The sequence below is a fragment of the Camelus dromedarius genome, chromosome 12, assembly GCF_036321535.1.
Source record: "Camelus dromedarius isolate mCamDro1 chromosome 12, mCamDro1.pat, whole genome shotgun sequence".
In the NCBI taxonomy this organism is placed as follows: Eukaryota; Metazoa; Chordata; class Mammalia; order Artiodactyla; family Camelidae; genus Camelus; species Camelus dromedarius.
In genome coordinates, this window is record NC_087447.1 from 26,414,945 (window position 1) to 26,439,624 (window position 24,680).

At 34.2% G+C, this 24,680-nt stretch overlaps 1 protein-coding gene across 2 annotated transcripts in view; it reads left to right on the forward strand.

Annotated features, from left to right (window-relative positions):
* Positions 1–24,680, forward strand: part of DCDC1 (doublecortin domain containing 1) — a 381,054-nt gene that overhangs the window by 240,329 nt on the left and 116,045 nt on the right. For both annotated transcript variants that reach the window (XM_064492479.1, XM_064492478.1), the window contains 2 exons: positions 891–1,025; positions 1,414–1,568. In XM_064492479.1, coding sequence (XP_064348549.1) covers positions 891–1,025; positions 1,414–1,568 — 290 coding nt within the window. The remainder of the gene's footprint in view (positions 1–890; positions 1,026–1,413; positions 1,569–24,680) is intronic.

The window sequence follows — 24,680 nt, forward strand, 5'->3', positions numbered from 1 at the left end:
TGGGCTACATTACCTGAATCTTCACAATATTGTCATGTCCTCTCTCTTCTGTTGCATCACCCTTCCCTGCTGCTGATGTGGTTATAAGGACCAGAATGGAAACTTGAGCAAGAGGGCCTAACAGAAAAAACATACGTGAGGCACTGGCACACACTTGCCCCGGGAAAGAGCTGGTTGCAAGTGCACTTGACCAATAGCTGTGCTCCCCAGGTAGCCTATGGGCAGTTGCAGATTTCATCCAGCAGAGGATTAAGAATGAGAGTAGGAAATGGGTGGCCAATTAAAGATCTCATGATTACTGTATTTCTCATGTGCTTCATTTATATCTAGTATAACATAAATATTTGTTGCTTTGCCTATTACTTAGTAAATCATGACTATTAAATGTCAATTTTTATCTTCCTACCCCTTTCTATCTATATTTACAGAGGCATGCTCTACTTACTTTCTGCCTGACACTTCTCAGGTTTATTTATGCTTAACGTAGCTAATGAATCTCATCCATCCTATTTGTTTTCTTGTCTTTTAGAGCAGAACTGAATATTCCCAATTAACAGAGCAACTGCACATTACATGTACATAATGTGCTTACAATAATCATTTTATGTAGAAATAACTCAATAAATATTAGCCATTATTATTAATGTATAAGATGGCTTTAATATTTAGCAATCTAGTTAAACCTGATCAGATCAAACAATAAATTAGAGATCTTAATATGAAAGTTACTTGGCTTGATTTTGATCTGAAATTGACAATAAAGTACAAAGTGCATTTGCCAGAACTTTTTTACTATTAATGTAGTTCATCTTCCCATCATTCCAGTTGTATATACTTTCAGCTGTTGCTTACAACACTGGTACTACTTTTTCTTTTTTCCTTTCTGACAGGCTTGTCCTCAGTTTGTTCTGACCTACCTAGAGAAGCTAAATGCTCAAGTGGATGTGACCCAGACAGAGTATCACCTTCACCATGGCGCCTGGACCACAGCTCATCAGGAACATGGCAGCAGCTTAGCAGCTGAGGTCAGTGTAGTGAGCCAGAGGCAAGACAGAAATAGAACTCTAAAATGTATTCTGAAAAGAGAAAAATGTTCAACTTGTTTTCAGGCAGCAAGAAGGAATTCACAAATGAGTGCTATTAATGCTTAAAATCATGCACATTATACAAATATCTGTTTGTACATTTATATTTATATAAACATTATTTCATTAAACAGATGGTGACACATCTGTTTACGACCTCCTTAGGATGGCCTTCTTTTGTTCTAGCCACATACAAATGGTTTATAGGCTGCTTGAAAAAGACTGAAGGAACCATGGAAAGTCCAATGTTAAATTTTTGGCATATATAGTTTAGATATTTCCACTCAATGAAAATTAGCTACATTATTCCTATATTTCATTTTTTTAGGTTCTGCAAAAAAGTGCCAGTATCCCTGGTCTGAAGCAGCTGCGAGAGCCTTCAGACACCCACTCAATGCCAGAAGGTTCTCTTGAGACAGGGCAGCTGACAGTGGCACTGGTGAGGAAACTGGAAGAGAAACATCCTAAGGCTTCTGCTCAGAGGTAGGACACTGACAGAATGGAGCTTTATTGCTCAATGACATTCGATGTTTTCCTTCAGTTTCATGTAAGATTGATTTCTTGAAGATTATTGAAATATCTCAAAAGCCCTTTGGCTTTCAAGCACAGTAGTTTTCAGGTCACATTTGATGAAGAGAGGTGACATTTATGTGTATTTCATTAAAGATTGATGTACAATAATTGTTTGTAAGTCTACTTAGGAAGGGTTGCTGTCCTGGGATCTCACGAAAACACTCTGAAATAACATAGTTAGGGTAAGGCAGTACTGTGTATATATCTAATAGTGAAAATACCAAAATGTCTTAAAGAAGGGCACACTCATAGATAATCCTGTCTATGTTCCACGAGGAGACTGATGTTTAGAGCTGGAGAAAGTGCACAATAAATGATCTTAAGTAATGATAATTTAATAAATTGGCATGATTTCTATTACTGGAGTTAAACCAACACCAATAATTTTGCAAACCAATTGACAATCATCATTGGTTGGAAAATGGGAACTGATTCTCTGATTCTGTTTATCGAAAACTAAAGTTTGTTACTATTATTTTGCTGGGCTTGGTGTTACAAATCAGAGTGACTTTATAAACTGCAATCTTAATACACAATTGTTTGAAATTAATTATTGATTGAGTAACTTAAAGGAGTAATCCAATTCTTTCCATATTCAGTGAAGTTCACGAGAATTCCTAAGTTTAAATATTCTAACTGTAGATAGAAATGTCAATTGCATGAAAAAAGAAAAACAACTTTTCATTTCTTTTTTAAAAAATATTTTCAGCTTTATTGAGATAGAGTTGACATATAACATTGTATAAGTTTAAAGTGTGCAGCATAACTTTTTATTTCAATTAAAAGCTATCTTATATTCTTAAATTACATATTCCTGCCTAAGATTTTGATAGGAGGGGAATATTTTTTCCTGATAACAAAAGTGATTCTTCAATTTATTGTCTGTCCTAATTGTTATTCATCCCTCAAACCCTTTGATTTTATTGTTTTGAGTAAGATAGGGTACAAACAAAATAACAAATTCAGCACCTTGTTGTACTACTGTACTATGGGGGTGTCCTGGACCAGTGCAGAAGCCTGAGTTCCAGGTCTTCCTCCCCTAATACTTGCTTTTCAGTCGTACAGAAAGTTCTCAACTCTGATGCTCCAAAACACAATCACAAGGCTGCAACTACACAGCCAGGCCACTCTATCCAGATCACTAGAATGTAAGTCCCTTGTGAGCAGTCTTTGAAGTTTTCATGTGAAACATTGGGGTGCTGAGAAACTCAACTACTGTTTTATGAGATCATTGTTGGCCAGTCTTTCTAGGTTCACTCGACAGCCATTTCTGCTCTGCCCTTCTTGAGAGAATGCTGGGCGCTTGTCACTATCCTGTGTTCTATTCAAGGAGGCACAGGATCCTCCTGCTCTCAGATTTGGAGCTTTTGGGTGTGTCTCATGCTGGCCCTAGTGGGTCACTGTGCAGAACCCCAGTGATGATTTACCTATTTCCCTATCACTTCCCTAGCCTGGAAAAACAATTTGTTTTTTTTTTTTGAAGGTTGAGGGCTTTGGATAGTTTAGCAATTTTTCTTCTAAGTATTCTGTAGTATCTTCCCTGAAGCAATGTAGTCTGATGATGGAACTTGGGAGAAAAGAGTATAGTATTAGGAAATGTGAGGTTAAAAAAACCCCGAAAACAAACAACACTGTAGTTTATGTCAGTTAAACATACCACAATACCTGTTTGAGTTGTTAGAATTAAATGAGATGTCTTTACATTTCAGGAATGTAATAAGCACTCAGCAAGTAGAGTTGTGAAAATGTTCAGAAAACAAGTAGCAGTAACAAAGAGTTTTTAAAGGGACTTGTATTTAGATTCATGATTTTTAGTCAGTAGGAATTGACTGGTAAATATATTTTAGACTTTGTATATTAATAAGAAATTTCCCAGGGCCCTTTTCTTAGTGAGGGTTACTTAGGGTTCATGTGTCTGGCTACAGCAACTTTTCCAGCCTTTTTTTTCCTTTAAGCCACAGGGATTTATCTGCATTCTCCTCTCCACCCCCACAATTTACCATAATAGGTGTAATTTCAGTTTCTCTCCTTCTCTTTCTGATCCTTAACAAAGTTATTTTGAGTAAAGAGTAAGCTCTTAGAGCAATTACTTTCCTCCCATTTTGGAAGGAGTTGTTGGGCAAAATTAGAACATGGTGCTGAACTTGGCATATTGATTACTTTGAACCTTAGGTTGTCTTGTTAGGTTTGCACGCTTTCCAAATATAAGAGAATCACTGCATTACGTTATCAAGCTTCAAAAGAGAGCTTCACGTTGTCTTGCTTTTATCAAATATAAAGGAATAATATGAAATGATCCGAGTTGTAGAAATTGGAAAAAGAAATAGAATTGTATGATACCAGAGAAAACTTTATGAGTAAATAGTCTGAAAAAAGAATATATAATTGAAAAGAATAAAAATATATAAAGATATAAAAGTATGTACTTCCATAGTAGCCAAAGAAGGAGAGTAGCCAAAGTGGGGAAAGACAGAGAGATTGGTAGTTACCGTCAGGTAATATGTGAAAAGGGAAGATAACATTTGATTATTAATAACATATACTGACTTTGCTTAAATGCTTTGCATGCATTATTTTGCAATAACCTATAAGAAATTGTTAACAAATCAAACTTGGGTCCACTCGCAGGCATGCAGTCAAGCCAGTCTACTGACACCAGGTTGAGGTGAAGGAAAGTACACCTATTGCAGGGCACCAAGCAAGGAGTGAAGGGCAGCTAGTGCTCAAAACACCCCAATTCCCTGATGGGTTTCAACAAAACATTTTTAAAGGCCATGTGAGGGGGAGGAGTCACAATGTATGTAATCAGGTCATGCACAATTCTCTGACTGGTGATGGTGAGGTAACAGGGTGATGTCTCGTTACCAGTCTTCAGGCTCCAGGAGGTCTGGGAGCTACTACCTCATGGCCATTAGGTAGTTAATTTCTTCAATTTTGTGGGGGTTTTAGCATCTGCAAAACAACTCAGGAAATGTGAATCAGATACTATTATTTGGAGACTTCAGAGAGGAACTAAAGCAGAGGATGTCAGGGAGGGGTCTGTCTGGGAAGGCCCCATAGCATCCTGCTTGGTTACAGTATATAAAGCAGAGGTATTAATCTTTGTTTTACTGGTAAGGAAATTTAGGCACAGAGAGATTAAGTTTCCTGGCTAAGGGCTTCCAGCTAGTAGTTTAAGACATGCCTATCTGCACCTAAAGCGTCATTCTTAGCCTCTGTGTTATTCTGCTTGACCATTCATGTTCTTGTCTTAGTGATTATTCTAAATCCTTAGCCTTTAAATGGGGCCTATTATTTTGACTGGATATCTTAGAAAAGAATCCTTAAATAAGGTGGAACAGTTTAGAAAGGGAATAATAAAATGTATATCATATATGCAACTTTCAGTGAAGGCTAAATAAGAGGTAGAAATTATTAAGGGAGACTGAACCCCTGATTTCTTACTGAATTTAATAGCCTAGATTTACTGATTTAGAGGCTTGCACTTGAATGGATTAGAGATTTTAAAAATAATATTAACATAACTTGTTGAGATTAACCAAGATATTTCACACCTTCAGTGGTGGTTCAGTTGAGCTTTGTATATACTAAATTTGGTGACAGGCAATAGCTGTCATTTGTGGAATACTTACCGTGTGCCAAGTGCTATGCTAAGTACTTACTCATTCTTGTAACAATATGATAGACTGATTAGCTTATTGTCATAATAACTGATGGTGGGGGTACTCTTATAATCCATAAAGATATGGCAGCTAGGGCTCAGTGGTTTTGAGATATGTCCAGTCATACAGCAAGTTAATGGAGGAAATGGGATTTGAACCCATAGCCCTTTGGGTCTATAGACTATGCTCTTAACCACTATTTTATTCCTCATTCCTAGTAGTTTTTATTCTATTAATTTCATTACAGAATGCCGTCATATTGAGTAGACATATTAAGTAATTACTAAAATTTTATGTGTATTATATCATAAAAGATTTGGTTAGACTCTTGCCATTTTGATTGGCATATTATTTTGAATTATATCCTTAAAAAACAACTACACCAATCATCACAAACGGGACTCTCTCATCTACAGAATCACTTCATTTAATTTACATGTCGAACACTTGTGGAAAGCTAATTGTTGATCTTTTTTTTTTTTTTTAACGTGGAAAAATTCTTTTTTCCATTGAAGAGAAAGGAAAATCTTTTACTGTGTTAGGCCTTTCATGTAAGACCCTTAATACATGAGAGTTTATATTTTTTATTTACTTAAGATGTTTTTGCCTCCTCTATCAGTGAGGTATAGAAATATAGCTCTCTTCTTATTTGGAGAAAGTAAGTTGGGTGTACATTAAGTATAATTTTGGTCCAAAATAAATGCCATATTCTGGCATCTTAAGCATCTGGAATGTGTTTGTTTACATTAGTTTATCCAATGGACCCCTTTACCCTTATTTAAATTGAATAGGGGGTGGGGAAGGACTGGGACAGCCAACAAAGCACACTGACCCAGCTTGTCACCCAGTGACCTGTGAGAAGGAAATAATGAACTGTGAGTAGCTGTCATCTTAACTGTTTCTGACAGTTTGCCTTTGGGCACATCTGTGTTAGTTGCATTGGAAAGGCCTTTGTTCTTTTCCCACTAGTGACTTTGTGGAGCGCTGAGGGCTTTGCTAGCTACTGTACTCCTAACCGGCCCCTGCCTTCCCAGGGAAGCAAGCAGCTGCCACGGATCACAGTGACATTTCTCTTCATGACTCAACTTGGCATGTACTTCACTCTTTCCAAAGAGAACATGTATTTAAAAGTCCTTTGATTTTTTTTTTTCATTCAAAATGTAGTTTAACGTCTCATGAGTTTTGATACTAATAAAAAGCAAGTAATAAAATACATTTAGTATTATCTTAGTTTTATATTAAAAAACCTAAAGAAAAATAGATAACTAACCAGATGGGCAGGTGACTTGAAGGAAATATATCAAAACATTGACAGTTGTTACTGAATTTTAAATTTTTATGCATTGTTTATTTTTCAATTTTTAATAATTGAATATTATATTGCAATAGGACAAAAATCAACATGTTATGAAAGTATTTTTAATATAGATGCTTTATTAGTAGGAATAGATTAAAATAGATAAAGATACGGTATATTTGGTGCACATTTTTCACTGCTACTTTTAAAATGTTTCTATCTAATAATTTAAACTTTAATATATTGCAATATTTACATTTTAAAGTTAATCTAGTGCATAAAATTATTATAATCATTAGGAGAAGTAATTTGATAAGAAACAGGTGTTTCTGTCCCAGGACTTCCTAACATATCACTACTATTTAAATCATAACGAAAGCAGAATGTTCTGAATAATTCGTATTATACCCTAAGGGAATTGTTTAAATTAAAATCAAAGCTTCATTTATAAAATGTAATTTCTGAATCAGTTTTAAAGCCTTATTTACATTTTTACAACCGCTGTAAAATCAGTTATTCTGCTATAATTGTCTGGCTGCAGTCGGCATGGAATAAACTGTTGAGCATTTGGTACTTACTTTATTATATTTACCCTTCCAAGAGAATATAAATTCAAACTATACTGCATTGGTCAATTTTTATAAGGCTTTTTTTCCCCTTGATAGAATAGAAGAAATGAAGCTTGAAAGAAGTGACATGCTTTCTTCTGCATTCAAGGTTTTTTTCTCTTAGTAACAGGTTTCAGATGCACTAGCTAACAGAACTATTATAGTCTCCTGCTTTTCAAAGAAAGGTAAATTAATAGTAATGAGAAGTTCTTTAAGCAAATAAATGATGATCATGTCTATATAATTATAATTGTAAAAAAATGTTAAAAATTGAAAGCCATATTCTGATTTTCTTGAGTATTCAATAGCATATGATATATTACTCTATTATATCATTTATGTAGTTTTGCATATAGTTAATGGTAATATATAATCATCTTATTTGATTAGAACATTCTTCTCACTTTGTTTATCAAATATGAACACAATTTTTGTAGAGACAGTACATGCATAGGGTCAGTTTTGATAATAGCAAACTATGTCTTTTTAAGGAAAGTGGACTGTTAAAATTGCCACACTAAAATTCTTATTTCTTGAACTCTTACCAATAAAGGCAAATGTAAATATAAAAATTGCCTTTGATATTCACTAAATCCAATTACGCTTCCCAGAAGTAAAATCTCATATTATGTTGTATAACTGTTCCTAGCTATTGAAATGCTCAGGATTTAAGCATTAGCCTTTAACTCTTTTATAACTATATACAAGAATATGGTATTGCATTTAAGAACATGAAATTATTGGGTGTTCCTGAGATGGAGAGATAATGCTTATAATTCTTTTTTTAATTAGAAAAGTCCAGTATCCTGATATTGGCTGGTATTGTTACCTGTTTGCATTTTGGTATATTTTAAAATTAATTCCCACATGTTCTCTGTGAATTAAAATAAAGTGAGCAAATAATGTAATTGCACCTGCTTTTTTGAAACAAAAGTCAAAAATCAAGCATTCTAAAGGATTAGATTTATATCCATAAATGTACATTCCCTGAGAAATTATCAAAGGCTTTGATGCATTTTATGACTAATTTTTGTTCTCATTTACTGCCATGAGGTACCCAGACCTTCAATTATGCCGCTTAATTTCCATTTTTAAAAATGTACTATTTATCTTTCTGATTTTTTCAATATTGTCTATAAAGCTGTTCAAGGTATGAATGGGAAACTTCAGTCTTGCATTCTGCAAACTAGAATATCTAACTAGTATTATAATAGTGAAAATAATAGGTAATGAAGTGCTAAAGTTGAGTAATGTGGGTAGACAAGGAGATGGGTGGTGGAGGTATTATTAGGTTACAGCACATGGAACTGAATGAAAACAGAGTTCAAGCAGTCAAAGTGACCTATAGGTTAGCTTCCTAACTTGTCTGTCTCCTTCTACCTTTGTCCCCCTACAATCCATTTTCCATTTAATGGCCATAGGGATCCTTTTAATATTCATAAGTGAGGTCATGGGAGTCCTTAGCTCAAAATACTCCAATGGCTTTTTATTTCCTTTAGAGTGAAACCAAAAACTTTTCTATATGCTACATGGTCCTACTTTACAAGGCCCATGGTATTTCCCTGAACACCATTCTCCCCTCCCTTCCTCTGCTCCAGCCAGCCTGGCTTCCATGCAGTCTTTCAGGCATGCCATGGATGTTCACACTCTGTCACTCTTCTTCCTTGCTTTATTTTTCTTCATGGCATTTATTGCTGCCTATCATATACATATTTATTTACTGTCTGAATTGTCCCATTAGTATGTAAACTCCATTTCAGCAGGAACATTGTTTTATTCACATCTGTACCTCCAGGGCCAGAACATGTCTGGTACATGGTAGACAGTCAATACAGGGTTGTTGAATGAATGACTGAATGAATGCATGAATGAAGTAGTGTAATTAATGGAAATAAGGAAAATAGAGAGGGAACTAGTCTGAGCATATTCATATATATATTTTAAGACCCTGACTGTCTGCTGGATGACTGTAGCCCTAGGACCTACTCTTGAGACAATTCAAACTGAGGCTGACTATTACAATGAATTTTCTAAATGATTTCTACATCTCTCATTTCTTTCATACTTTATTAATGTACAAATACTTATTGAATATTTTCTATATGCCAAGAACTATCCTAGGCACTGGGGATACAGTACTGAAAAGACAGGACCACTTTCTCTGTCCCTATAGAATCTAACAGAGAAGAGAGATATTAAACAAATCACTACAGTAAAGGGAGGGTGATGAGTGTGTATTATATGGAGAAAGTAGTTCAACCTGATCACTTCTCCCTGGTGATATGCTTTTGAAGTACAGCTCTGAACATCTCTCTCACTAACTCACAATTCTTCAGCGTTTATTTGTTCCCTACTAAGTTAAATGAAACATCGACTGTCAGACCCACTATACTGTTCTCTTGTCTCAGAACCTCCCTGTATTTATCCAGGGCCAGGCTGACTATACTTGGCGCATGCTGGTTGCTAGACCAAAATGCCCTTATCCCCTTTTCTACCTAAAATCCTACCTCTGCAAGGCCTATTTTTCACTAACAGTTTTCAGCCTTTGTTCTTTTCTGATGTATACATGTACGGTATAAATTTACCTCTAAGCATGGCATTAGCTTCATGTCACCAATTTTAATAACGTATTTTTGTTATCATTTCCATTTTATCATTTTGATCCATAGATTTCAGAAGTATATTTCTTATATCTAAATATGTGAAACATTTCTGGTTGGTATGTGTGTTACTGACTTCTAGATTAATTTCACTGTGTCTCACTGTGGTTGAAGAACATTTTTGGCATTATTTCAACTCTGACATTTGTTGAGATTTACTTTATGGACTACCCAATATCTGGACAATTTTTATAAGTGATCCATGTGTATTTGAAAAGAATCTGCACTCTGCAGTTTGGGGGTGCAGTGTTCTATATATGTCTGTTAGATCAAATTTGATAAATGCATTTTCAATTCTTGTGTTTACTTACTGATATTTTGTCTGCTTCTTAGGTCATTTACTGAGAGAATATGATTAAAATCTCCCACTGTGGATTGTCTATTTCTCTTTCTGTTAATTTTATGAATTTTTTTTCTATAATTTGAGGCTATTTATTAGGTCATATGATTTTTAGAATTGTTATATCTTTATGATGAATTAAGCCTTACTTTATTATGGAATGTTCCTCTTTATTACTAGTAATTCCTTTTTTTTTGGACTTAAAGTTTATTTTGATTTCATCTCAAATATAGTGACCCCAGTTTTTGGTCAGTGTTTGCATGATTATATTTTTATGTCCTTTAATTTTCAAATTTTATCTTTATATTGAAAGCATATAGTTTTTATTGCAGTATAACAATCTGTCTTTTGATTAAAGTATTTAGTCCATTTACCTATAACATAATTACTGATGTTCTGAGATTTAAATCTAACACTGCTATTTGATTTCTGTGTGTTCCATCTATTCTATATTCTGTTTTCTCTTTTATTTGTTGCCTTTTCTTTGACTTATTGAGTACTATATATTATTTCATTGCCTTCCTCCCAATTATCTTGGTAGTTGTACATTCTTTTACTATTCTTTTCATGGTTGCTCTAGAGATTATACATGCTTTTTTGACTTACTAACATCTAACATACATTAGTGTTTTTAACAATTCTCAGACAATTCAAAGACCTTAGAACTTTTACTCTCCATATATATACTTTCTGACTGAATACTTGTGTATTTCAAACTCTATGGAACATTGTAATTATTATTTTCTTAGTCAATTTTTATTTATACTTAGCCACATTTTTACCCTTCCTGTTCATCTTTCTTTCTTTCTGTATCTCTGGACTTCCATGAGGAATCATTTTCCTTCTCTTTAAAGAACATCCTTTGATATTTCCTTAGGTGTGGGTCTGCTAGTCATAAATTCTTTCCATTTTTATTTGCCTTAAAATATCTATATTTCAATTCCTTATTCTCATTTTCATAATTTTACTAGGTGTGGAATTCTAGGTTGTCAGCTATTTTTTTTTTCACAAAGCATTGCCAAGATATCATTCCATTGTCTTTGGCTTCCTTTTTTTTTTTTTTTTTTTTCCCAATTGAGAAGTCATGTGTCAGTTTTATTGCTCCTTTGAAGGCAATGTATTGTTATTTTCTGATTGACTTTAAGGTTTTCTCTTTGTAGATTTGCTTTTTGCTGTGATTTTTCTTAGCAGTCTTTTTGGTGTTATCGTTTCGTATTTATAATACTTGGGGATTTTAGGACTTAAATTGATGACTTACTGTGTTTTATCAGTTTTGGAAAATTCTCTGCAGTTGTGTCCTCAAATATTATTTCAGCTGCATTTTCTCTCTTCTCTGAAGGAACACTAATGATATGTATATTAGAACTTTTAAAAAATCTGTAAACTGTATGTCTCTTATGCTCTGTTTTGTATTTTTCACCTTTTGTCTTCGTATGCTTTGGTGTTGATATTTTCTTTTGACCTGTCTCTCAGTTTATTAATTCTCTCTTCAACTTTTCTTATCTGTTGCTAAATCTATACTTTGAGTTCTTAATATCTGCTATTGTGTTTTTTTTTTTAAAGTGAACACTTTCCATTTGGTTTTCATGGCTAATAATATTACCATAATTTACTCAATCATTTCTCTGTTGTTGAACAATTAGGCAGTTTTCAATATTTCAAGTTTATAAATTTGAATTTATTCAAATATTGAAAAGAATCATCTTTGATTCTTTTCCAGAATATGTTTATTCAATCTGTGAACATTTATTAAGCACCTTTTTTCTGACCCAAAATTTCTTGGACACTAAGAATATAAAAATATATATAAACAGTCCATGATTTTCATGAAGTGTCATGAAGCATTTCCCTGCCAATTTACTAGTGAAAATCTGACTATGATTGTGGAAATTGATCATGAGGTTTGTTGTTACTGTTTTTATTTTCATTTTATAAAGTTTATGATTTAGCCAATCAAATAAGGGACCTGAATCTATATTTTCTAACAGCATTTTATTTTCTTTCTGCAAATACAAGCCATCCTTTATATTTTTCATGTTTTAAAATTGGACTACAGAGTTAACCAAATTACGACATATACTATCTTAGAATTATTTTTATTTTTTAAAACTTAAAAACTCAGTATCATTCCTTGATAATGAATAATCTCTGCCAAAAAATATATGAAAATAAGTAATTTTATATTAAATTAAGTTATTTAAAATAATTATGTTGTAGTACATATAGTCATTTCAGTTGCCCATCAATTTATTCATTTGAATACAACTGACAGTTTTTTGATTGACTTGTTATCATCTGTTTGTCATAATCCATTCTTTTTTGATGATAAGTCTCTAATTGGACCATCCTCTGAATTAGAGGCAAAAGGATCAACTGAGCAGACACAACAATACTGTAATATTCATATGCTCAGAACATACAGATTTTGATTTGGTGATTTTAGTATCAAGATTTAAATCCTTAACTTCCATTGCTAAACTTTGTTCATTGTATTCTCTCCTGTTATACTACTTGCAAACACTTGAGAATCAATTTATATAGATAAATAATAACTTCTCACATTTATATTCATTGATTCATTTGAGAAATGCTTTTGAGTGCTTATTAAGAGAGATGATATAGCTTCCTAATTGACATCTCAGAATCTGGACTCAGATTGTCTTGGCTTCCAGTCCTAGCTCTTCAAAGTACTCACTATGTGATTTTTGGGTAAGCTGTTTAATCACTGATACTCAGTTTCCTCATATACAAAAGGGGGATAATAATTATTGTGAAATTTAAGTGATCTCACAAATGTCAAAGTTTCGCCCAGTTCCTGGCTCATAGTAAATACTCAGTAAAAGGTGGCCTCTATGATGATAATAACATGCTGTTATTACTATTGATATTGTTAGTAAATGTAAAATATCACAAGAATGCAAAGCAATTCCTGCCTTTAAAATTCTGAAATCTCATTGGGAAGGAGCTGTGCACTGCTATATTTTTAATGTTATTCAAAAAGTAATTTTTGAGTTCTCATTGGTTGTAGAGAATTATACTACGTAGTATTTGAGTATGTCTTTCAAAAAATACCCCTCAGACCTCAAGGAATACACATATATTAAGTATGTATATTCACAATGGAATAACTTAGTGGTGACAAACTATAGTCATGCTATAAAATTTGTTTTTAGCCTTTATGAAAAAGAAATTGAGTATATCAAATCTCTTGTATCACCAACTTGTAGTATATGAGTAAGTATGGTAGTCTATTCTCAAGAAAATTGAAATATGGTTGGAGAGACAAGGCAAAAAAAAGTAAAAGCAAAAAAAAGGACTTTAATAATAGTTATTGTTTTTTTATTATTCATGCTTATCATTAAACTTTTGGGAAAAAATAAGTGGAAAAGAAAACTAAAAAATACATAATCCTCAGTTACTAATTTTTAATCTCTTATGTGTATTTTGTTGTTATTGTCATAGTTACAATTACAAAAATGGGGCTATGCTAATTTTTGTGTTTGACAATGACAATACAATAACAGACTTTAATATGTTCTGTAAACATCTTTCCACAATTAAATATATGCCTATATTATCATTCTTTAGTGCGAATCTTAATTTGTATAACCAATCACATTATAGGACTTTAACATGTTTCTGGGGTTTTTTGCTCTTATAAACAAAATAGCAATAATCAACGGATAGAAACTTGGAACACGATGTTGTTCACCAGAATCTTAGATAGAGTTTTCACACTACAGTATATGAGAAGTGGTACCTCACGAACATTGTGTGTTGAAGAAAGAGCAGAGAGTCAAGTGTTTGGAAGAATTGTGGAGAAGGGTCCAGAGCTGATCTTAGGAGGATAGTTGGGGTCTGTTTTGTTTGAAAGTAAAGGCAAGGGATTTCATGAAGGGAAAAAGTATGATTTCTTTTTATTTATGAAGTAATGGCTCCCCTAACAATGATGCATGAACATGCAAAGCTTTTTCTTGTGAGAATTGCCATCCAGCTCTGTTGATTTGAGAGTGAGTCTTTTTATGTGTGGCCCATGTTACTAGAAACCTAGGATTATTCTAATTCTTATTTAAGTGAGCTCAAATATCTAACAGAGAGATTTCATCATGAAGTAGCTCATAATTTTCCAGCAGGTATAAGTTCTTCTGGAGTAAGCAGAAATTATTTTTCTCTTTTTGTACCCTTATTTTTACAGATACCTGCATTTTTTCTTTCTTAATGAGGCCAGTGAATTCTTTAAGGTTAATTGGAATCTTAATTTGGAAAGTTTTTAGTTTTTTTCTTTTAAATGAGTCTGGCTCTGCATAATGGAACCGATCCATGTCTTTGCCACTGTGAAAACTTAATAGTTGAAAATTTTTCCAGTGCTCAGAGATAAGTTGGGAAAAGTGTTTATTTGATGCACATCATATGTGGCTACCAAGAGACAGGTATTCCCTGAATATGACTGAGACAATCTGGTAATGCTTCATACTGCAACATAAAAGATCTTTTCTGAGAAATCATTAAAAATGGAATACTACTCAGCAATAAGAAGGAATGAGCTATTGATACACACAGCAATTTGGATGAACTTCAAGAAAATTATGCTGAGTGAAAAGAGCCAGTCTCAGAAGGATCTATGATTTATAATTCCATTTATGTAATATTCATGAAATAACATAATTATAGAGATAGGGAACACATTTGCAGTTACTGAGAGTTAGGGATGAGAGAGGGGATGGGTGTGGATGTAAAGGGAGTCTTGTGGTGATTGTGCAGTTGACTACCTTGATTGTGATGGTGGTTACAGAAGGCTACAACTGTGATAACATTACCTATAGCTATACACACATGCATACACACACACAAATATATGCGTAACTGGTGACGTCCTTATAAGAGCTTGGGGTGGTAGCCATGTCCATTGCTTGATTTTGATACTGTATCATACTTGTAAAATGTAGTACTAATGAGAGAAACTGGAGGAAGTTTATTGTACTTCTCTGTATATTTTTTTGCAACTTCCTGTGAATCTGTTATTATGTCAAAATTAAGTATTTTAAAAAGAAAAACAAACCTTTCCCAAGTGGAAATATCCAGGACTAGGAAGAATAGAGATTACTTATGGGTGGGAGTTCTTCAGAAAGAAAATTATTTTACTGTACTCCTAACCTAAGCAGGCTCAATACTCCTAAGAAGAAAGGGTTTTGTTTTTGTTTTTTTGTTTGTTTGTTTTGTTTTTAAATAAGAATAGTTATCTGAAGCCTCTGAAAGAAATGTGCCATTAGAACTAGCCACCAAATGTTTCTCTAAATGTATGGCCATTCATATTAACATTTTTAAAAAGTAAGCTACAAAGTAGCTACAAAATGAATACTTGGTTTTAGTAGCAGATAGAAGTGTTCAGCATATTTCTAATAGGGAATTCTGGGCCACGCTATTTAGAGACTTACTGGAAGTCCATTTCCCCATAAGAATAATAAAATAGGGTCAAATTCAGTAGCATCATGGGAGGTGGGAAGAGTTTGCCTTATATCATGTATAAGAAGTGGGTCAGACTAGCAGAAACTTCTTTGACTAGGAAGAGTGAAAAGTAAATTCCTGAATTTGAGATTCATTTACATCTTTCATTAATAGGAAACACATGTACAAAAAGGTGTGTGTGTGTGTGTATTGGTGAGATTGGAGTGCTCCTTTTTTATATGGTAGTCTACATACACATATGTATGAAACCATATATAGATATATATGAGCATATTAATATGAGACATAAGTATCATATTATTATACTTAAAAGTCTTATAAAATACTTATATGATTTACTAGGATGTCATATTTCATTATTCCAAGGTTAAAAAATATACATCTAACATCTCTCTCACTATATCATGGAAGTCCAAATAACTGAGTAACTATTGTCCTAAAACATCAGCATCACACGCTACTGTAGTAATAACTGCCTGTATTAGTTATCTATTGCTGAGTAACAAAGTACCATGCACTTAGCATCTTAAAACATCATCTATTTATTGTCTTGCAGTTCTCTAGGTCAGAATTCCAAGTGGGCTTGCTTGGTTCTTCACTTAGGGCTTCATAAGGCAAAGACTTTTATCTGAACGCCCTGGGGAAAAATCTGCTTTCAAACTATTTCAGGTTGTTGGTCAAATTCAGTTCTCTGTGGTTGCAAGACTGAGTTCTCCTTTCCTTGCTGGCTGTCATCCAAGGGGCCACTCTCAGCTCCTAGAGGGCGCCCACATTCCTTGGCACATAACTCCTTCCATATTCTAAGCTAGCAGTGATGTGTCAACTTCTCTTTGTGCTTTGAATCTGACTTTTCCTTCTGCCACCACCTGGAGAAAAATCTGCTTTTAAAGGGGCTTGTGTACAATTGAACTTATTTATAAAACAGAAACAGACTGACAGACATAGAAAACAAATTTATGGTTACCAGGAAGGAAAGGGATGGGAAGGGATAAATTGGGAGTTTGAGATTTGCAGATACTGACTGGTATGTAGAAAATAGATAAACAAGTTCATACTGTATAGCACAGGAAACTATATTCGATATCTTGTAGTAGCTTATAGTGAAAAAAACTAAGAAAACAATTCTATGTATGTTCATGTATGACTGAAACATTATGCTGTATACCAGAAATTGACACAACATTGTAAACTGACTATACTTCAATTAAAAAAAATAAAATAAATGGGCTCATGTTAATAGATTATGCTCACCCAGCTAATCTCCCTATCTGAAAGTCATCTGTGCCATATTGCATAGCATACCCATGGGGGTGATATCTGATATTCACAGGTTCCAGGCATTAGGGAAGGACATCTTTGGGGGCCACTTTTAGAATTCTGCCTGCTACATTGCTGCTTCCAGGTAAAGGACTAGTTTAGATAATTTCTTTGTTTATCTTCTAACTGTGAATTCCTGTCATGGTCAACACGAGCCCAGAAAGGACATAAATTGAAGAGAGAATTTATAATGTTCAAAATTTCTTAAAAATTACATGCCTAGTAGTCTAACAGTTTAGACCAAATAGCCACAATTTGTAAATATCACACACAGTACTAAGAATAGGGCTTGGGTTATGATGTGAGGAAGGAAACAATGCAAAACTTGCATGTGATATACTGTAATGATACTTTCCATTTTACAGACCTTCAAGAGTTTGAGAACTCAACAATATAACTAATGCCTGTTTATACTGATTTGAATTCTCAGTTGCAGTTGATAAAATTCCCAGTGCAAACTGATTTAAGCATGAAATCTGAAAAAGCCCAAGGGAAATGTTAGCTTAGATGCTCAACTGACACGAGTAGACTCCATTTTTCTCAGTTCTGCCTTCCAGATTTATTTTAGTAGCTCACTTACATATACAGGCAGAGAAAGATACAGTTATTTCGATGCCCACAGAGATACAGATCATTATGAGCAATAGTGTGAAGCACGTTCTCTGGAGGCCAGTTCTTCAGCACTGCTCAGGATGGAGCCCCTTATATCATGGCTGTAGTCTGGTCTCCATGCAGGTAGCTTTTTCCCTCTGGTGCAGTTATAGTGTCTGTAAAGCAGCTCAGGAAAGAGCATCAGACAGTGGAAGATTCTGGACTCTGCTGTCCTAATCACTAACTGCTAGAACCTGCTCTTTTGTGACTCTGGGGAAGCCTTAGAGAATTTAGCTTTTCTGCAAAAGAGAGGCAAGAGACATGGAGGAGCCTTTGTACTTGGGAGGGCCCCCTAGGGCTCTGCTAAGTTTGTATTCAATACTTAAACATATAAGTTACGTGAGGACAAAGACTGTCCCATCTTTTCACTCCCGTATACTGAGAGCGTGGAACACAGACATCACAACCTCAAGAACTATTGCTGACTGAATTAACGATTAAAACTAACAACATAAGCATAAGTTCCCCAAGCACTTTAAAGGCAATACTGCTACATAATAATGCCTCCGAATGAGAAGTCTTAAGTATTTTTCAGTCCTTAACTGTATTTCTTTAATGAAATGCTTATGAATTTCCTTGATTAGCTATGCTAATTTGGCATTTATGGTATGGATCAGAATGCATAGTTTTGTTTAGTATCTTTAACATATCATAAATACCTTGAGCAAAGCATAATTGAGATTTTTTTTTCCCTCCTGTTCACGTGAATGCTTATCATATCTTAGTGTTTTACACAGAGGAGTTGCAATTTCTTGATGCTATTGGCCTATCTTTTTAGCTCACAGCTGTTTCCTGGTATAATGTCTGGGATAAAACGGGGGTTAGGATGCTTTCTCGTTTGTTCCATGTTTTTATTTATTTATTTATCTCCTAAAGAATGGCTAACTGATAAAGCCAAGTATGAGATTACCTTGTATTTTAGGACCAAGATCTCTCAGTTCTAGGCCTTAAAGGGTTAACCCCTTAATTATTGATAATTTCACAAATAATAGCAATTTATTGGTACAAACTCCATTTTGTCTTTCAATAGAAAATACGTGGACTTTTTATTGTTAGCAGTTAAAATCAGGTTTGAAATTAGTAGCACATATAAATTCAGCAAATTTTGAGTTCCTTCTGTGTACCGGCACTTTCTATATGTTTTCTTACTTAATCTCATAAAAATTCTTTGAGATAACTTTTATTTCTACCATTTTTTTTTCCTATGAGAAAAATGATACTCAGAGAATTTACTTGATGTTCTAGGATCAACCAGTAACTGGCAGAGCTGTGATCTGAACCTTAAGCTTCAGAAGCTAAATCTATTCTTTCTTTTATAGTAGGGGTTCCCAGACCAGCAGTATCAGCATTTCCTGGGAACTTGCTAGAAGTGCATTTATAGGTCCTGCCCCAGATCTGGGGTGGGAGCAGGGCAGCCATCTGTGTATGTCCTCCAGATAATACAAGCTAAATTCTGAGAACCATTGCACCAACACACAAATGTTCACAATTTGGCCTAGCCAGGTAGATGACAGGGTGAGTTAAATGACTTCCATCTTGGGGAAATATGTTTAATATTTATATAATTTTCAGTTCCAGTTTTTTCTCAAAACATAAGGCTCTATTGTGTCTATTTTTACAGTCTTTTATTTTTAAATTTTTAAATCAAATTTGGGGGCTATTTCACATAACTATATCCCCCTCCTCAAGTAACATTAAAACATTATTTTCAGTGTATTTCTGAAATTTATCATTGCTATGGCTTGATTTACCTTTATTTGATATCTGATAATGTTAAGTTTTTCAACCCTCAGGGGGAGGAGGGGAAGGTATGTGATAAAGTGTTTGCCTGGGTTCAATCCCCAGTACCTCCATTATAACAAATAAACAAATAAAAACCTAATTACCTCCCTGCTTCTTCCCCCCAAAAAAGATAGAAAGTCAACTCAAAAGACTTCCCTACATGGAGAGTGGGTATAACTCAGTGGTAAAGTGCATGCTTAGCATGCACGAGGCCCTGGGTTCAGTCCCCAGTACCTCCATTAAAAATTTTTTTAAAGACTATTTAAATAAACAAACAAAACAAACAAATAAATAAATAATCCTCTAATGTGTAAAGTTCTGTAGACCAAGGACTGTAGCCTATAACCTTCTGGTGCACATTGCCTGTCATAGAGTAGGGGTTTAATGAAGTGATGAATAAGCTAAAACAGTAATTTTGGACATGACTTTTTATTTAGCAGTTTATCATATTCATATTAATGATCACATAACTAAATATCCACAGTAAACACTTATATAATGTTGAGGATGTCAACATTTGACAGTAACTTTTTCAAATTATGAAATTTGAAATTAAGAAAACAATTTACATTATGACATATGAACAATATTCCTTTTGTAAGTCTTAACTTTTTTCACTTTTAGCTTCTAAATATACCTTTTCTTTCTTCCTTCCTTCCATTCTTTTGTTTCTATCAAAAGAGTGACTTCCTTTTAGATATATCCAAAGGAAAGCACTTCCAGCAATAGAATTGTTCCCCAGGACAACTGGTTAGGGCTGAGGATTTGAGTCAGATTTACCATTTGGGTCTTCAACTGTGCTCCACACCTAGAGCACTATTAACCACACAGACACATGACTGAAAGGTGGTGAGCCTGCCAGAAAGGCGAGAAAGTGAAACAGGTCAAACAAAATAATCTTTGGATACTTTCCTCTTCCAAAAATCTGTTATGAAATTCTGAATTGACCTCTAGTGTATTTTACTTGTCAATTGACCCGGAGAATCAGGTCTTCATCTTCGTAACATTCACAGCCCAAACAAATTATTGTAATTACAGACTCTCCTTGAGTCTTGTTCTGTTTTTCAAGGATTTGGCAGGCACTACCAAACACGGAACCTGCACAAAATGTTGAAAATACACCAAGGAATTTTATATATATATATATGTAAATATATATATACATATATATATATTTCAGTTGATTTTAAACATACAGTAATTAATCAAGAAAATAAAATAAGTATGATGCTAAAAAATGAAAAAAATTTAACAAATACACATCACATATCGAAATGCTTAATCCTATGTGTATTTGTATTCATTAACTGGATCAAATTTCTATTTCTGCTCTCTGTTGTTCTAAAAAAACACTAAAAGACTATTGTTTGCTTGAATCTTTAAAACCATGATGAATAGGGGAATAGTGGGAATGGATTACCATCTAGGGAAGATAAAAATTAGAATTAAAGATAATCCTGATAAGGGGAAGAAATTTTCGGATGCAGGCCAGTTCCATTCATTATGAAGATGTGGTAGTTCATAGGGAAAACAAGTTCATAATGAGCACATCTGGCAAGGTAAATTCTAGGACCATCAGAGGGATGAGACTTAAGGAGGCTCTTGGAAATCCCAAAGTTTAGAAACCAAGTTGGATCCCATGTCCTTTTATCATCCTCCCATATCTGCACAATTATCGACCTATCAGGTGTAGTCTGCCCATTTGCCTTAACCCTGGCTCCACTCTGAGTAGAATCCTGCTCTGGATTCAGAGTGTCAAAACCTGAGGAATCATAGGAACTGGTTTAGAACTTGGGTTTTTAAACTTTGTTCCTTAAAGCCTCTGAATTCAAGGACACTGGATATGAGCCTGGAGGGGAGACTAAGCAAGCATTTCCATTCCTCTACTTTGTCAAGAGTAGCTCCACTTTATATTTCGAGCTCCTGCAAAGGGAATGCAGCATAATGCTTAAGAATGTAGATGCTGTGGTCAAATGCTTCAGTCTAAATACTGGCTCAGTACTTACTACTAACATAATCTTGGATAAGTAATTTACCTCTGTCTCTCAGTTTTCCATATCTGTATAATGGTCATCATAGTAGTACTTAACTCTTATTGTTAAAGTAGTGCTTGGCACACAATAAGCATTCAGTAAATAGCTATCTGAACAAAGAGCTCTGCTAAAATGAAACAAACAAACCAAAAAGTAAACCCTTGGAGTCATTAATTTTAAGATAGTTGTAAAAACTAAGGGTTAAGGAGTACAAGGGCCCTAATCCTACTTCCATTATTTCTTTACTAAACTATTTAATACCATGGTCTTTAAAATCATATATATTGACTTTATTTTATATTCTTTGTTTTACTAAAGATTCATAATTCATGTACATTCTGTTTGTGTATTAATATTTTTAATGGTTTAGGTCAGGGGACAGGTGGGGAAGACACCCCCGTAATTTGCTTTTTATAGAACCTGTCACTGAGACATAGGTGGATCAAGGTTTGGCTATGGGTTCTTAAAGATGATAATGATAATCTATTGATGATAATATCTCTGAGTAATGGTCAGAGGAACTAGGATTATATGGAATGAGAAAAGAGAGCAGCGATTTAATAGTGAACATACATTTAAGGACATACACAGAATATGGAAAATAGTTTTTACCTTTCTCAAGTTCAGCACAAATATAGGTATAAGCAAGCATTCAGTTGAAGCATGTTCAACAAATGTCTGTCACTTGCCATCTATTCTGCTACATGCGAGGAGATAAAAGATCAGTCTCAAAGGAATATGTAGTCTGTCAAATGGAATATTGAGTTTCTGTAGAGTAGAACAATTTCAAAACGATTACTTAAAATAAAGTTGATTAATGCCAGAAAGTAAGGAATTGCTTTAAAAATAAAATGGAGTAATGCTGAAAGGGCACAGGAGCCAATCTGAAAAGCTCTCAGTGGCCAAAGCTGGAACAATTTAAGCAAAAAAAAAAAAAAAAAAAGAAAGAAAGAAAGAAAGAAGAAATTAAGCCAAAGAATAAAATAAATATTCATGAGTTTATACTTATAAAAATACATACCCCAATATGTAATTGAATAGGGGGGCGGGCGGTGAGGGAGGAATAATTCTTCCTTACAAGAGAATTCCAATTGTAAATGTAGAAGAGATGAAAGAAATAGAAAATTGACATTAGAATAGCATAGCAATAAATGCTACAGGCAAGGCCCATCAACAGAGGCTAAAATTAGTGGGTGAGGGTTTAAGGTAAAATAGTGTATTTCCAGATAAGTTTTAGGGCCTTAAGTATTTAAATATTTTTTAGTTACAAGGGACAGTATAGTAATTTTACAGTGGAGAAACTTGGCAGACAGCATCTTAACCAAGTGATCAAAATTATCACCAGTAATAGGACATATGAATGTCATGTACCTTCTGAAATGACCTGATGACACAAACTTTCATGGCATTCTTCCCTTAAATCCATTACCTCAGTCTAATTGTGAGAAAGTATCAGACAAACTAAATTGAGGGATATTTTACTGATTAGCTTTATTCAAATGTTTCAGTGTCTTAAAAGGAAATATTGATCAACCATCATAGATTGGAGAAGACTGTGGAGACGTGATGAGTAAATGCAATGTGGTATCTTGGATTGGATCCTAAACTTGGAAAAGGACATTAGTGGGACAACCGATGAAATCCAAAAAAGCCTGTAGTTTAGCTAATAGTATTTCACCAATGCTAATTTCTTAGTTTTCATAATCACATGATGTTTACATAAGATGTTAACATAAAGGATGACCGTGTGAAGGATATACAGGAACTATGTACTATTTTCACAACTCCCGTATAAATCTAAAATTATCTCAGTAAAAAGAGTGAAAAAATAAAGCTGATTCTTTAAAAATTCTGAGATTTCTTAGATATAGTTCTGAAACAAAGCAAAGGGAGAAACTAGAGAGCTACAGAAGCAGCTTTAACCTTGAGATTTTGTAGTTTTCATAATACTTTTTCATGCTCACCTAAAATGTCCTTCAGAAATGTATTTTTTATACCCCTCTTCAGGTTAAAAAAAAAAAAAAGTCTCAGATAACTTTACAGTTAATCTGTATCCATGGATCCACATCCTTGAATTCAAACTACCACGATTGTGTAGTACTTGGTATATGTTTATCGACAAAAATACACATATAAGTGGACCTGCGCAGTTCAAATGCATGTTGTTCAAGGGCCAGTATGTGTATATGAAAGCTGGACAAGGAGACTTTTCGTAATGTAAAGTAGTCGTTAACGAAAACTCCTTTTGCAATATATTTCATAATGACGAGGTAACTTTCTATCTTCATTTAACATATCAGACTACCTAAATCTTTGAAACCTTCAGATAGTAAATTACCATTCCCAACGGGGAGATGGGGAGATAGAATTCCTCAGGATTTGAATATGAAATAGATGTTAAATGACATGAACATGGAAACAAAGTTTTTTTTTCTAATAAATTGTCTAGAATTTCCTTTTCATGAAGGTTTAAGTTCTACCTCTCTACATTTGAAGGAGACCTCTTTGGGCCAGCTTTGTAGCTGGACAATTTTTGTGTCTGAAATTATCGGAGGACATACAGTCTTGTGCGTAAATCATTGCTGCCGCAGTTAGCTCATTTACCACTTCTGCCCTGAAGACAAGACAGAGGAAGCAGCCCCTCCGTAAACAGCTGCGATGGAATTGCTGGAAGGACTCTCTGTCCCTTTTGATAAACAGTCATGGCCTCCCACCTCTGCCAGGTGTGTCTTCTTTCATGAGGATTAGGAGAGAGGCAGGGGCTGCTACCATTCAGATAGAAGATCCTCTAAATTGTAAGAATTGGTTACGCTGGATCTAAAAAGAGGAAAATCATTGTCCTAAGTTACTGCAAGCGGTTTGGGGTTTATTTTATCCTCCTATAAGCTCTTTGAACTCCACTTTGCTAAACTAACTGAAATAAGAAAAAGAAACCTGTCCTTACAACTTCAAACCAACTCTTCTTTTGATGCGAACAAAAAAGTCACCTCTAATTATAGCAAAGGAATTATAAACAAATCTATCCAATCCGTCTGTTGTTTGTGTTCCTGTTGTTTGTATGGTTGTCTCAATTACACCTTCAATTTTTATTTTTGTTTACCCTGTCTCATTATATTTTTCTTTACAGAATTTTTCACTCCTCTGTATGAAGCATAATTGTATTATAGCGGTCTGAAGTGCTAATTTGTTTTTTTTTTCCTCTACTG